This window comes from Motacilla alba, chromosome Z (assembly GCF_015832195.1).
Source record: "Motacilla alba alba isolate MOTALB_02 chromosome Z, Motacilla_alba_V1.0_pri, whole genome shotgun sequence".
Classification (NCBI taxonomy): domain Eukaryota; kingdom Metazoa; phylum Chordata; class Aves; order Passeriformes; family Motacillidae; genus Motacilla; species Motacilla alba.
Genome location: NC_052046.1, coordinates 42,108,072 through 42,124,100, shown reverse-complemented (window position 1 = coordinate 42,124,100; position 16,029 = coordinate 42,108,072). Strand labels below are relative to the sequence as shown.

General features: G+C 42.5%; 1 protein-coding gene across 3 annotated transcripts in view; it reads left to right on the top strand.

Annotated features, from left to right (window-relative positions):
• Nucleotides 1-557: 557 nt before the first annotated feature.
• GNE (glucosamine (UDP-N-acetyl)-2-epimerase/N-acetylmannosamine kinase) overlaps nucleotides 558-16,029 on the top strand; it is a 33,716-nt gene continuing 18,244 nt past the window's right edge. Inside the window, exons 1-3 of one of the 3 annotated variants that reach the window (XM_038123884.1) lie at nucleotides 558-735; nucleotides 12,933-13,141; nucleotides 15,485-15,936. In XM_038123884.1, coding sequence (XP_037979812.1) covers nucleotides 685-735; nucleotides 12,933-13,141; nucleotides 15,485-15,936 — 712 coding nt within the window. In that variant the 5' untranslated portion in view covers nucleotides 558-684. Of the gene's footprint in view, nucleotides 736-8,921; nucleotides 9,073-12,932; nucleotides 13,142-13,761; nucleotides 13,925-15,484; nucleotides 15,937-16,029 lie in introns of those variants that run through there. The other 2 variants (XM_038123887.1, XM_038123885.1) reach the window with 2 other exon arrangements.

Here is a 16,029-nt window from a genome sequence, read left to right as displayed (position 1 = left end):
GCAGGCCCCAGGACTTCCAAGGGGCAGAGGTACAGCTACAAGACACAGCATGTCACAGCCTTGAAACATTGTCTTGGGACAAGAAGAAAATAAATCAGGCTTGTGAAGCTCTGGCTGCTGCTGCCTTCCAAACCTGTGTTTGGGAAGACTCACTTGGCTAGTTCCTTGTCTTGAGACAGCTGCAGATTCCTGTTGTTCTGACCGGATCTGGGTAGTCTTGGTGATGTTAAACACACTAGGTGTCATGGATATTAGCGGGTAATATTCACAAATATGCTTGGCAGCAGTAAAGCTGCCTGTATTTCCTCACCGCTGTGAGTGCCCTGAGGGTACCCAGCCGGGGAATGGCTCCCCGAGGTACATGGGAGCGCTAGGAGACGATACCGGGGGATATCCGGAGTAGGACCCCGCTTCCCACGCTGCCCTGCGGGGATACCGCACGCAGCGCTAAAGCCTTGGAGGCCTGGACCACTCCGGAATACCGAGCCGTCTCAGCACAGCCTCTCATCCCTCGATCCTCCATCGCCTTCCAGCGCCGTACGCGCACCCCTCCCGCCGGCGGGCGGAGCGCGGCGCTTGCGGGGCGGTCCCGGCGCGGCCCCGGCCCCGGTCCCGGCCGCGGGTGTCTCTCGGCTTGGCAGCGGCAGAGCCGGCCCGGGAAAGCGGCGGGGACTGGCGGCCGCTATGGGGACGAACGCGCCGCCGCGCCGGGAGCCGCTGGCCCGCGGCCCCCACGTAAGTCAGGGCTGGGCGCGGGGGGCCGCGGGCGGGCCGGGGGCTGAGCCGTGCCGCGGCTGAGCCCCGCGGGGCGGCCGGGGAGGCAGCGCTCCGCCGAGCCCTGCGCCGAGCTGGCTCCCGGCATGGGGGGATGCACCCGGGAGGGAGCTGCCCTGCCCGCTCGGCGAGGATGCCACGGCAGGCGCCGTCTCCAGGGCCATCGCGGGACCCGCCTCTGTATCTCCGTGTCTCCACCGGGCACACGGGATCTGGGGCCGTGCTGGCTGATGTTCTGGGCGTTTAGAAGTTCTCGTGAGACCTGTGCTGAATGGTTGCCCATTTGTGCCCTTTCTCTCTGGATTCTTTTCATTGCCCAGTCCATAGCAAGTTGTGGGGAGGTAGTGACCTTCCCAAAGCTAGCACAACGTTCCTTGTAACTGTGACTACCTTTCTACTACTGGGGAGATGAGAAATTAGATTCACCCACATTAGGCTCACCCACCCTGGAGGGTGGTCTCAGCAAGAGTCCAGAATAATTTCCAGTTTAATTTTGTTGATGTACCTATAGCACCTCCAGGTGCTATACAAGTACAAGGAAGAAAGGATGCACACTCCAAGGATTCACTGTCAAGCAGGATGTGGACAGGGTTTGGGAGAAGAGACATGACAGGCGGGATAACAAGGGGACTTGAGCTCTGTGGGCTAATTTTTCAGGCAGGTTTTCTTAGAAGGCATTCAGCCAACAGGTCAAGTCAACACAACATTGGGGAGAAGGCAGAGGAGAGCCGTACAGCAGGGAGGATAGCAAGTACAGAAAGGCTGGGAAGATGGCACTGGAGAGGGGACCAGGACTCATGGGAGGGAGGGGTCCAGAATCCTTGCTCTTTGACCAGCAGTGCCACTGCAGGAAGTAGTCCTGCTGGTTGCCCCAGGCCATTGACTTTGTCCCCTGTAGAGCAGGTTTTGTGGCTGACTGACAGCTGGTTTTAACTACCAGGAGCTATATAGCTCTCTGCATGCTTAAAGGGTGTGCAACAGATATCAGAGGTGATGTCTGCCAAAATACAAAGCAAAAGATGTGTGCCTATCATGCAAGGAATGCCTGTTCCATTTCAATCTGAATGTCCTACCATGTCAGTTTCTCTGAAGCTTTTCTTTACCTGTCCTTCCTTTCCTCTTGTGTTCTAGCCAGCTTTGACTTCAGATTTGGCACCAGGTCTCCCTGAGATCTGGAGGTGTTGAGAAATACCCTGTGCTGCCTGGGGAAGGCAGATTTTTATGGGCTATGTAAAACTGACACTAGGGCAGAGTCAAGGGATTTTTCCACTAAGTACTTAGCTTTGACACTACAGGATTGTCTTTCTCAAAATCACGTTCAAATTTTTTGCTTTTTCTTACAACTGGAATCAATTTTTAATTCTAATGAAAAGATTGAGCTGAAATCATTGGATCTTTGTATGAGAAAAAACAGGTGTGAGAGCATGCCACACAATGCCAGTATTTTATAACTGCCTTTCAAAGACACACAAGAGGGTTTCAAAAAGCACAGGAAAAATAAGAGGAAGAGCCTTTCACAACCTGGAGTCTCATTGTCAGATACATTCAGGCTGAGTTTTTTATAAATACTGCCTCAGCAGCAGACCAGTCAGAAAGTGGTCTGTATCCACATGATTCTGAGTAACCTCCTACACCACGGCACACAGAAGGCCTTGGGAAAACAGGCTGCTATTTTCTATGTAATGTATGGTCTTTCCCAGAGGGACTCAGCACAGCCTAAGGACATGGGTGTCTATTAGAACGTCTGTTGTAGAGTTGCTCTTCCTGCAAAAATGAGGGAATATTTTAGCAGTTACTTATATGTCTCTGTAATTCTGGACAATTATTCATTAAAACATCTGGTACTAAATCAAAGCTTTACTAAAAGAACATGGATAGCAAATCAAGCTGAGAAAATCAGACTATTCTAAAATAACAACTGACTCAGATGCTCTTCATGTGATTTTTTTTTTCCAGATTAGTATCAGAAAGCTGGAAGGAAAGAAGTAAATGGCAATTTAGCATGTGGGGGTTTTAACGTTTTTTTTCTAAATGTCATCCTGCATTCCAAAGATTTACTCTTCATCATCAAGATCTTGATTTACTGTCCAATCAAAGCAAATTTACTGATGGTTTGTTGGTTAAAGGCTTTAGAAACAAAACCACTTTTTAAAATTTGTGCTTGTTCATACTTTTCTTGACTTTTATTTGTTGTTTATAAAAACCAAACTTTTTCTGGACATGTCTGATAATGAAAATAAGGCATACAGATACATCAAAAAACAAGGAGACTTTATTCTTGACCCAGAATTAAAAACACAGATGTACTTTTGTGGAATACTTGATACCACTGTGCTTTTGACTGGCACTTAAGCCTTCTGTTGCATCTCTACAAGCTTCTTCAAATGGAAAATCTGAAATTGTTTCAGGGAATTATAGTAGCCATGTAATAGACTAAGATTTAAGATTCCTCTGAGAGTCACATGTTTAAAGGAGACATTTGAATAACTCACTTAATAATACCTAGTGTGTTAAAAGACAGAAAAATCTAGACTTAGTGAAGGGTAGTTACTGCTACACTTCGTCCATTTTATATCCTCTGTCTCACAAAATTTCCTCATCTGTCTTACTAAATGTAAACTGACTATCTCCTTTGTACAGTAACTCTACAATCTCATTTTCTTCTTTCATCACATTTTTTTGTCTTAGTTAATAGCCAAAATCCACAAATTACACATGAAAGAATTTTTTTTAAGATGGCATAAAGAGTGGAAATACATGTTTACTATTTTAATTCTTTAATCCTGATAATGGATCACTTCTTAATGGATTTTTTTTTGTAATTATGTAGTAGAATTAGTACTCCTTAAAATTAGAAATTAGCAATTACCAGAGAAGAAGACACAATATTTCAAATATTTGTAGTCTTATAGTCACATTGAAAAACACAGTTGCATTGAGGTAGGATGCCAAAGAGCCTGAAAAGGATTAGGAAAGATGAAAAAAAAGAACAACCAGTTGGACAGGAACAGCAAAGAGCAATCTCTGGACCAGTGTGCAATATGGGAGGTATTTATTAATAGTGAGAAGTGGCCAGAGTTTGACTCCTCCTTCCTGCCAGACTTTCTTTTTTAACTTTCTTTTCAGCACTTCATGTCAATTTAAAGTGAAAAAAGTAGGCAGTCTTAACGTCAGAACTGGGAAAGCTTAACAGAACTTCCTTTCCAGACTTTCACAAATGAGAGGCATTTGCATCTTTGGCTGTTGCAGAGTTGGCTCTTTCTTCTGCATGGTTTCCTCAACCAGGTATTTAGATATAGATAGATAGATAGGTAGATAGATTGATAGATAGATAGATAGATAGATAGATAGATATATTCATATATAACAAATAATTCTCCCACCTGTACCTGAGGTGGAAATTGGGATCTTCTATTTTGCAAAGATACTCACTATCTCACCTAGTGATGACAGCTTCCAATCAAGTTCATCCTGTGCTGGATCACATCCAAATACACTCTGAGTATGTACAGCAGCTTTACTCATTCCATTTTTAACATACCCCAAGTTGTTTTCAGTGAACTACATTGTCTACTGATCAAAGGGTGTAGATGCACGGCACAGTAAGAGGAAGAATTAAGACTACAAGAACCACCCCAGCCTAAGCTGCCATCATTGATCAAGACCAACTGGTTTAAAGCCAGATTGGGTATGTTGAACTGCATCAGCTTTCCCAGTGGATGTCTGATAGGTGTCAAAAAATCATCAGCAGCAATCATTCCAGCAGGACTGTACAAGAAGTGGAGCTTCAGAAGAAACAGACAAGCCATAACCTTAACAGCATTGGTTACAAGTGAAGAAAACAGACACTTGAAGAATTAAACTGATCACATAAGCAGAGTTAGTCACATGATGACAGCAAAAAGTGGGTCAGTTCCACTGTTTTTAGACAGAGTGGGAAAGAAAAGTTTTGTGGCTTGGTGGTTTTTTAGCAGAAATTAGGATAAAGGCTCAAGACATTGAATGAACTGGGTAAAAAAAAAAAAGAAAAACCAACTATTGAGGTTTCCAGTACTCTTTCCAGTGCTTTGCGTGGGTTTCAGATGGATATTATCCTAGCCTACATACACACTCCTGATCTACAACAGAGGTTGCTTTTTATGCTGTGTATCTATCACATCTACAACTCTAGCTAGTTACAATAAACTTTACTCACATTTTATAGCATATGTGCAAATGCCATTATTTTGTTACCACATCAGACACCAAAATCTGCCATCTTGCCAGTAAGGAAAAAAAAAAGGGACTACTATAGAACATTGGAAACTCTGAAAAAAAAGTATCGGATGCTTTTTACCTAATTCCTAATTATGTCAATGAGATTCACAATTCTGCTTGTTACTTGGGTTTTTGAAGCACCTAATTTTAACACCAACTCATGGAATATTTTGATTGGAAAAGAACCTTAAGGTCATCAGGTCCAACCATTAATACAGCACTGCCAAATCCAACATTAAATCATTTCCATAAGTGCCACATCTATGTGCCTTTTAAATAATTCTAGGGATGATAACTCCAGTACTTCCTTGGGCAGTTGCTTATAATGTTTGATATTTATATAAATAAATATACAGTGAATAAATATTTCTGAATATCCAAAAATAAACCTCCACTGGCACACCCTGAGGTAATTTCCTCTTGTCTATTACTTGTTACTTGGGGAAAGAAACTGATCTTCACCTTGCTACTCATAAGATGTCTCCTTGCACCAGCTTCATTGATTTCTTTGGACAGTATCTTTCTAGAGACAAAGAACAAATTTTCCTATAGTTATTGATTTCTTCTCCCTTAGCTCGGAATTCCATGTCTTACAATCTTAGCTATATGTAAATGCCCATTTTGTGTCAGTATAAGACACTGAGCAAAGATGTAAGAGATCTTTGCTGTGATGAGAATAAACCTCCAAATTTCCCTCTTCATAGCATCTATGGCATTGTCTTATCCCTGATCTCTTCCCCTTCTCTGGAACATCAGATACAAACTGTGATGTGGTTGCCCACAATTGCTATTAACTGCCCACCTCACCTGGTAGTTTTAACCAGGAAGAACAAACAGGAAAATGCAGGAAGGTAAAATTTGTTAGGCTTTCCCTACTGTGTGTAACTGTTTATATTCTCCTTATATCGTGTAGTGCATGGTACGTGGTCTCTTCCTGCAAGGGATATTTGTAATGGAGTGCATTCACAGTAGCTGAACACTACCTTGCCAGAATCTTCAGAGGTTATCAGTTTGGCTGTGTCAGAAGGGCCTGCTTTTCTGAAAGCCCTGATCTTTAAAATTCAAGTTGCTTTCAGGTGTTTTAGTTTCTGTACTGTTTAGACAGTACAGAATTCATATGTTCAGCTGCTTTTGGAAACCGTAGTAGAAGTTTTCTTACTCTCAGCATGTGTCTTTGACATACATAAAATGGACGTAGAAAAGGAGAAGTAATAAAGATTCACATCATGTATATGATGAAAAGTTATAATGCTCTGCTTTCAGAAGGGAATAAGCAACACACAGTGCTGAAGATCAAAGTGCTACTGATTCTGTCTGTCCACACTATCCATCTCCTGGGCACAGTCGTGCACCAACCATCCCAGTTAAGCACCTTTCACCTTTTGCAGGATGGTTTCCAATGAATCCAAACCATCTCCAAACCAAACCCACTGATCTTGGCTCTTCTGTTTAGATCTTAAGCAACATGACCTCTCCCAAAATTAGTAAGCTCCTCATCTCCAACGTTTCCCAACACTTTGACACTAATGACCATTTAGTCTCTGCAAAGTCATTACTATTCCTGCAAAGCTTTCTGATGAGGAAGTGCCAATCAATTTTCTGGATACTGAGACCCTACTCCTCTAATGAACCCCTTCACAGCCACAGGCCTTGTCAAGGCACTTTTCACAGTGTCATTGGAGATTTTGAGCAGCAAAGCATAAAACCAACTGGAGCAGGCAGTTTATGGGCTGAGGCTTCTCCTCCCATCTCATCTCTCTGCACAGTATTTGTCTCTCTGCTGGGAAGCCTTGAGGCAGGGCTCACTCAGTAACAAGAAAAATTTATTCTCGTTTATGTAATATGTGAGGTCTGTGAGAAATAACCAAAAGGAGCATAAATGTTCTTGTTTCTTCTGCACCTTTTACTGCAACATGCTGAAACACCATTAGAACATTTACAGAAAAATCACATGAAGAGTTGCTGTCGTAAGAGTAATTAACTCTCAATGTAGTTGCTTCTAGCTGTGTTAGTACTAGTATAAACCAGAGTCTGTCCATATGTTCACACTCCACACTCTCATGCTCAAATATGATTCAGGCTCTTCTTCAGTATTTCAGTGAAACCAAACATAGATATGCTGGCAAGCTTATCATAACCTGAAAGCGTTTACCAGAGACAATTCATATTTATTTAATATGGCATTTCCAGAATGTACATGGGTTTTTAAGCAATGTGCACAAAGTAAATCTAGTGATGCAGAGAACACTGACAATCATTTAAATTGGACAAGAATTGAACCTAAGATGCCTTTCAGTTGCTATTACTGCATGTGGTCAGTATTGCAGGCAAAGATGCCTGGTAACTTCAGAAGTGGGTGTGCTGCAATATTCTCAAAACACTGAGTCTTTGCAGAGCTATGACTCACTGAACCACAGCTGTCTGAGGACTTTCTGATGTCAGCATAGGATAAGATCCTTTCTACCTCTCTTGGGAAACAGTCAGATCATCACTTTAAATTCCCAATGGCAAGTCTTTAAGAGTTTTTACTTTAATAATCACTATTGAAGATATTGTTTCTTTTAGCTGAGGACTTCAGTAATTGTTTCTTAAAGTCTTTTTAAACAAATATTTGTAACTGCTAGGAAAGTCAACCTTTTTCTCCCTGGTAAAGGCCAGAAATGCAACTGTCTCATTCCTTGCACCTACTTTCTTCTAGGCATGTCAGACAGGAGTCACTTTTACACCTAATCTTTCTAAGAATTAAAGGGCAAAATTAGAAGGGATTTGAGACCCCTCAGGTATTATATGGATAAACAAAGATACAATCTGGACTGAAAAACTGTGGCAAAGTTCAGGTACCAAATAGCTGAATGTTGTACAGGCTTGTTCAGATGCGGCCCTGGTGCACTAGGCTCGGGTTCCAGCCACACAAATGTGAAATCAGAGAGATAAAAAAGGGGTAAGAATTGTCCATTTACTAGGACTGTGTGACACCACTTCAGCTACTGAAATGTTTTAGGTAGTTGTTTCCATAGCAGAATATAGTGAGCATAGGTTGCTGATGTTACACATGGTGCCTCAGATATTGAGCTAGGATCCAAGTCACAGTCACTTCACTAATGTGAAGCTTGACCTCAAAACGCCTCCAGCTTGAGAAAACAAACCACATCTCTTTTACAGTCATCTGGAACACAGATGACAGCAAAACCTGGTAGTTGGTTTAACAGCTTTTTTGATTGTGCTGCATGCTAATGAAGTTGTGATTTGGCGACGCCCTGGGCTGAATTAATGCCAAAATTATAAAATTCTGCATCACACCCAGGCACCCTTCATGAGCTACTGGCAGATGCTCTGACTGGAGGCCTGCAGTTCCTCACAGCCCGCATGATCAGGCTACAGCCTTATTCTTCCATATACCCCTGTAGGCTGTCTGGCCTAACTGCGCATCTCCTACAGCAACCCCACAGCCCCTAGTTCCCTGACAGCCCTCACTTTAAAAGCTCTTAACACGATGGCAGTCGCCACTGAAGCCGTGAGGTCATCCAGCCGTTTTAACTAGCTACCTCGTTGTGTATATATGGAGTATTCCATATATAAACCGACAAGAAGATGCTGTCCCACCTCAACGACATGGTTCCTCTTTAGGAAGAATTTCTTCACAGAAAGGCTGATTAGACATTGGAACGGGCTGCCATTGCAATGGAGTCACCGTCCCTAGCGGTGTTTAAGGAAAGGCTGGATGTGGTACTCAGTGCCATGGTCTGGCTGACAGGGAGTTGTTGGGTCCTAAGTTGGACTCGATGACCTCAGAGGTCTTTTCCAACCTAACTGGTTCTGTGATTCTGCGTGCGGCCCTACGGACGCGCGCCGCCCGCCCGGCGCCCGCTCGGGCCCCGGGCCCCGGGCTCCAGGATCCGCTCGGGCCTCGGGCCCCCGCGGCCGGCGGGGCGCGGCGGGGGGCAGCGCCCTCCTCCTCGCTCACTTCCTGCGAGGGCGGGGCTTGCTGCCGGCGGATGCGAGCGGTCCGGCGCCGCTGCCGCGGTCGTGGCGCAGGGCAAGGTGACTGCGAGGCGGCCGCGCAGAGCCCGGGCCGGGCCGGGCCGGGGCGCCGCAGATGTGCGGGGAGATGGCGGGGCGGGAGCGGCGGGGGCGGGGGCGCGACTGCGCCTGGGGGCGGGGCAGCGCGCGGGCCGGGAATGCGGGGATCCACAGCCCCGGAGATGCGGGCGCGGGTCTCCGGGAAAAGCGGGGATCCAGAGCCCCCGCGAGGGAAAGGTGCGCACGGGGACACTGTCCAGAGGAACACAGAGAGCGGCGGGCCGCAGGCGTGGCTTGTCCCGGGATGTGCGGGAGGGAGGGAGTACCTGGGCAGACTTTTGTAACAAGTGAATGGCCTGAAATGTCAGGGCGGGTTTAGGCTGGATATTAGTAAAAGGCACTTCACCCCGAGGGTGGCTGGGACGGGCTCCTTAGGGAAGTGGTCACATCACCAGCCTGACAGGGCTCAGGGAGCATTTGGACAATGCTCTCGGGAACATGGATGCTTGGGGTATCCTGTGCAGGAATAAGAGTTGGACTCGATGATCTTCGTGGTTCTCTTCCAGTTCAGCATTGGAGTAATCATATTCTGTGATTCTTGGTGTGTCAGTATTTGGAGAAGCACAGGGGTTGATCCGTTGCACCAGGAAGGGGCCTGGTGAAGACATCAGCCACATTCATGGGGGGAATGGTGGGGAGCATTTTTTGCCCTAAAACATATTCAGGGCGATGGATGCTTTTCCACCCTCACAGAGGCGTTTGAGGGTGTTGTTTGATGTTTGGTCACCAGCACTGGGTCTAGGAAGAGGCCCTGGGTGTGTGTGGACACAGGCGATGTAGAACCGATGGCTGAGCGGGCGGGTAGAGAAGGGTGATGGGAATACACATACTGGTACAGAGTGTGGGAAGAGTTCAGGGCAGAATAACCTGTATGCCACATGGCAAAGCAGTTGGGAAGATGAAATTGCCCTCAATATGGGCATACGCAGAGTGTAGAGACAGGGTCTTTGATTTTATAACCCAGTGTTTCAGAGGCGTGAATGTAGAATATAGAGTATACAGGTGGTGTCATTTGTTTGTGAAGCCATGATCGAGGGGTGTCTCATGCTCTGGGGACTGCTAACAGAAATAGTAGCTGCTTGGCTGCTGTAAAGTCTGGCCCAGAATTTTCCAGTCTTAAAAAGTCCTTGAATCTGTAATAATCTAAAATCTTTAGGATGGGATATAGAAAAGCAGTAGACCAAAGCACATGGAGATTAAGTATTTCAAGTAGTCCTTTGTGGAAGACTGTTTTATTTCTTCTCCCTTCTTCTAAAGATTGCTAGTCCCTGCAAGGTGGCCCCCAGCTAGAGAGTTGTATGTAGATCAAACTCAGTATATTGTCAAACATCTAGAAAGTAAGAGGCAAATATTAGTGATTCGTTATTTCAAATAATTTTGATGAACAGTCCTGAAAAGAGATGACTTGCCTGCAAAAGCTGATAATAAATTCTAAAACCACAGTGGTAAGAAAATTTTGTAGCTAGGGCATCACAGCTCTGCTTGAAGGAATTGCTGTTAATGGCTGAAGGGACTTGGCCATTTCTTTTTGACAGTGACTACTGTCTGAAAATACAGAATTATTTTTGCATTTAGGCTCAGAAAAGTTTGGAGTCAGGATAGAATAATGTCTGCTACCAAACTGTGATGTAGCAACACATCACATGTTTCTTTAGGAACCATCCCAAGTTATCCTAGGAAACAATAAGCCAATTTAATTATTTCCAGATTTCCACATGCAGTTGATAATTATATTGCATTGTTACCTACCTTATGCTAGGGTAAATATTTTGGTTCTTCAGATAAGCAGCTCTTTAAAATTGACAGCAATAGAAAACCTGTCTGCACCAAGGCCAGTGTGTGGCTTACTTGGCAGCTTTTTGAAACTACTGTGTTACAGAGTTTTAAGGCAGTACTGGAAATAATTCTGCTTTGAAATGTAATGTCAACAGAAGTTGAAATGGACAAATACCAGGAATGGCCTTTGATTCTAGTCAATTCAGACAGATTTGGAGTGTCTCCACATCTACATCTAAAATTATTTCAAGAGACCATTATTATAGCCAAATACTACCTGTAATTAAATGTGATCTTCATGGCTGGAAAGATATGTAAACTAGTGATTCAATTCTGTTGGATCTGTGAAAAAATGGTGAAAAAAGGAATTTTATTTTTTCTCAACTTACAGACCTGCTGTTTTAGGAGATGGTATGTTCTGTGTCTAGATGGAAGGTTTTTAGAATTTTAGACAATGCTTGAAGAAAAAAGGAGGACAGGGAACTATTCTTCTTCTTAAAAGACTGCTTGGCATAAATGAAAAGAAACTGCATTGTCAGACGGGTCATGTTGGTCCTAGCTCAGACAGCTAACAGACTTGGAGTTAGCAGACTTCAGATAAGTTTGCTTTGTCACTTCCTTATTTTGCAGTTTTTTTAGTTTGGCTTCTTGTTTTATATAATATAGAATATATATGCAACAATGGCCAACTTGAAGAGTTTTGGGAGAGGTTTGCCTCTAGTTTTACTAATATTGTTCATGCAGTTTCAAAGACTAGCTTATAGGTATGTCAGAAGTGGCATTCACGTCTTGATCACCATTTTACTTGAATTAGTGGCTGGTTTAACATAAATAATGACAGGACATCCTGCTCAGAACCACCTCCGAAGAGAGGTTGTTTTAGAAATGAGGAAAAGCAGTGGGGTCTGTTATATCTGAGTCTGGCTGGTGTCACTGCCACTCATAGTTTTGCAGAGCTGTAATGGATTGCAAGGGGACTAGAGATACCACTTTACCTTTGACAACTTGGCATAGATTCCTGATCACCCTAATGTTGCTATTACACCAAAGCATTGTTTAGTCACATGTGATGGAACCTAAACTATGTCTTAAAAATAGGGAAATTTTGAAAGATTGATGAATTTTTTAAGTTTCACGAGGCTGTGATGTCACAGTAGCCTTCCTTTTAGATGTTACTGAAAAAATCTGAATGCAGTCTGAAAGGAGCATGGAATTGCTCCTGTTAATATTATCATGTGCTGTCATGCTTTTCTAGCTGGCAAAATCAGTAGAGAGATTGATACTGCTTTGAGTCAAGCCTTGTCCATTAATCTGGAAAAAGTTCCATCTGCAGAGTGGAGCAAAAAATCTGACATAACATTAGATTTTTACTAAAAGGATGGTACTTACTTAAACTCTTGCCAACACCTCAGTAATTCCTGTTCAGCAGGAGAGGAAATTTGAGTTATTTTGATGTTTTGTATTATTGATTTTCTTAATGTACTTTGGCCTACAAAAGGGTATATAAGGCTTTAGAAATAAATGTTTAACTTGCTTTACCTCACCAAAATGTGTTTAATGGAGATATAAAAGCTGTCTTAGTCAAAAACTTTTTTGTTTACAGGGTCTGTCAGTGGATGCATCTGAGCAATTTGTTCCATTCTTTTATTTGGAATATGAGATTTTCTTTCTTTTGTTTACTAAGGCAGAATAGTTTTTCTCCTTGTACAGAGGTTTCCATCAGAGCAGGCAGAAGTAATTTTACTGTTATATTACAGTTGAACTTCCTAACACTTAAATATTGTTTATACAGAATTTTTAAACTATTTGTAGAAATAGAAGTATTAAAATTGAGTTTTAACTGGAAAAAAAATTTCTGTTCTAACTTTTGGAAACAGAACTCCGTTTGTTCTGTTAGGTACTAGGTGTCCATTACAAGTGGAGTAGTTACTGTGTATCCACAGTTGGGGCTGCACTTGTGTGTATTGTTCATGAAGTGATTAATATTTGATGTAAGTAAATTACTATTATTAATTACACTCTTCTTGTTTTCTCTATTATGTCAGGAGGTGTACTTCAAGAATCTTTCAAAACAGAAACAAAAGGAAGTCATGGAGAAGAATGGAAGCAACCACAAACTTCGTGTTTGTGTTGCTACTTGCAACCGTGCTGATTATTCAAAATTAGCTCCCATTATGTTTGGTATTAAGGCAGAACCACAGTTTTTTGAGCTTGATGTCGTAGTGCTTGGTTCCCACCTGATTGATGATTATGGGTAAGGTGAATTTTTATCTACCAGTATGTTTCTGAGGTGTTAGCAATGATAATATGAATATTAGGTAAAACAAGCTCTTGGCATCATAAGTGCACACAACAAAGTTTTGCTTTTTTTCCCCCAGAATTTTATTTTGCAGCTCCTTATGAGACTGCATATTTCATGCAGTCATTTTTTTCAGCCAGTCTTTGAACTGTAGAAAGTTTTGTGCAAATGCTGTAATTGAGACCCCAAAAAGAATCACAGACTATATGATGTGAGAAAGTCATGTCCTGCATTTTTCCCTGAAGGCTGGTGATTGTCAAATGGAAATGTGCTACAGTTTTTTCATTTTCATGGAGAAAAGAGCCTCGTCAGTCATTTTAAATTGCAGCTCTTCTGCTTTACAGTTATTGGAGAAAGTACTTATATATTGCATATCCCAGGAGAACACTGTTAGTTCTTACTTCCAGTATTGTGGAGGTAGGAAAGTGTGGTCGTATGTTTCTGACAAAATGAATGACAAAATGAATAACAAAATGATAGATATATGGTTATCTGGGTGGTATATGGGTAGGTGGGAGAGAATAGAGTCCCTGTCCATAGCTCTCTATATGTAAGCAGTCAAATCACCCACCTAGGAGGATGAGAATCTTGGTCTGAATCCCTTCCCTTGGAAGGACTTCCTACATCCCAGGTGGATATTCTCCTGGTTGCTGAGGAAAAGGTAGAAGAAACAGCATGGATAGCCTTTCTGGGATTGTGGTTGATTTTCCTCAGGCTGCGTTTACCAGATTGGACCCAGTAAGTGAAATAGATATGAAAATGCATATTCTGGAAAACAAAATCAGGCTTTAGCTTAGGTCTGCAGTATATCAGCATTGTCAAACTTTCAGAAATGTATAAATGTATCTTCAAGTAGAGATACTTTTTGGACTTTCCAATGAGAAATTTTGGCATTTTATAAGCCAGGACAGGAGGAAGTTATATTATCTCAAACTAGTAAGACAGGATGTTCCACTGGTGACTGTTCTCTTTCTGCACATTATAGCACTCTGTTCCTTCCTTACTGGATGGACGTTGTTTCCATCCAGTAACATGGCAAGGTGAATTCAAGATCACAAAACTAACCTGATTCAAAACAAAACCAGACCAAAAAAAACCCAAAAAACCACCAGTTTAACTTCTTGACAGGTTAGTGTGTTGAATTGCACCCTGTCTGATTGGAGAAATAAAGTAATCCCATTTCATTTGCTATAAAGCACAAACGCGGCCCTGCTTTCTCCATATCACATAACCCTTGGCTGTCTGCAAGACCTATGCAAATAATTGAAAATACTACTTTTCCAGTTCCAAGGTGTTTAACATTTGTCTCTGTATTATGAATGATTTGTAATGCACAAAGCAAACAGTAGAAGTTTTGATGTGGCAAATGTTTTTGCTGGTATTTACTTTGTAGTAAGTATTCTAAAACCCAGGTACTCCTTGGGGTTTTTTCAGGGCCTAGCCCTGCACCCTTTAATCTGGGTCATCCTAGGAAATTAATGGGTCCTCAGAACATATATGTTCTAGTGATGTGAATGGGGTAATCAGCAGGGTAGCAGAAGTCAGATGACAGTTGTCCTGTGAAGTGTCTGTTACTGAAATGCTTGGAGGATCATAAAGGCAACAAAACTACCAGAAATGCACAGTCTTGCTTGCCTCCTAGATTTTCACCTTTCAAAAGGCAAAGAATACAGAAACAAAGAGAAAAAAGTTTTCTGAGATAAATGTACATAATCAGGAAGATGTTAGGTCCGTGAAGGATATTTGTAAATGGAGTTGGAAATTTAGTGAAATTTATGCTATATATATGCAAGCCCCTTTACTCAGTAAAATAAAAAGGATATGTGTTAAAAAAATACGGAATCTGAAATAATGTATGCTACCTGCAGGATGTTTTCTTTAAACATACAGGCCTCTGCTTTGCAACACATTGATTGAGGTGTTTATAGAGTTGTCCACAGAAAAGTCAATAAACATACACTTTCTGACAGGAAATCATGCCATATCTATTCTCTGAAAGTCTCAGTGGACACATGAACAGAGTTTGATTTCTGAGGATTTCCACAATGTGTTCAGCACAGTTCTTCCTTAAAGGTGTCTAGAAAAACTGGATGTTTGGAATATTAGGGAGGATCTTCACGTGGATGAGAATATTCCAGTAAAATCTTAAAAGCTACTTTCCTCAGTGAAGAAGATGTGGAAAGCAGGTCTTTTTTCAACTCCAGTACAGCTGTTGTAATTCGTGTTTATTTTGTGAAGCAATATTGCTATAAAATCAAGGTGTATTTACTGAAATAACCCTTTTTCTCTCACCTTCAGTAATACCTATCGCATGATTGAACAAGATGACTTTGATATTCATACAAGATTACACACCATTGTGAGAGGGGAGGATGAGGCAGCTATGGTGGAGTCGGTGGGCCTTGCATTAGTCAAGCTACCTGATGTCCTCAACCGCCTGAAACCTGACATAATGATAGTTCATGGGGACAGATTTGATGCTTTGGCCCTGGCCACGTCTGCAGCCCTGATGAACATTCGCATTCTTCACATTGAAGGTGGGGAGGTCAGCGGGACCATCGATGACTCCATCAGACATGCCATAACCAAACTGGCCCATTACCACGTGTGCTGCACGAGGAGTGCAGAGCAGCACTTGATAGCCATGTGTGAAGACCACGACCGCATCCTTTTAGCAGGCTGTCCCTCATATGACAAGCTTCTCTCTGCCAAAAACAAGGACTACATGAGTATTATTAGCATGTGGCTAGGTAAGCGGGACACTTCTTATGTTTTTCTCACGTGCCTTTCAACACAAACTCAGTAAGTAGGCTATCAGTCAAAAAATAATAGATATTTTTAAT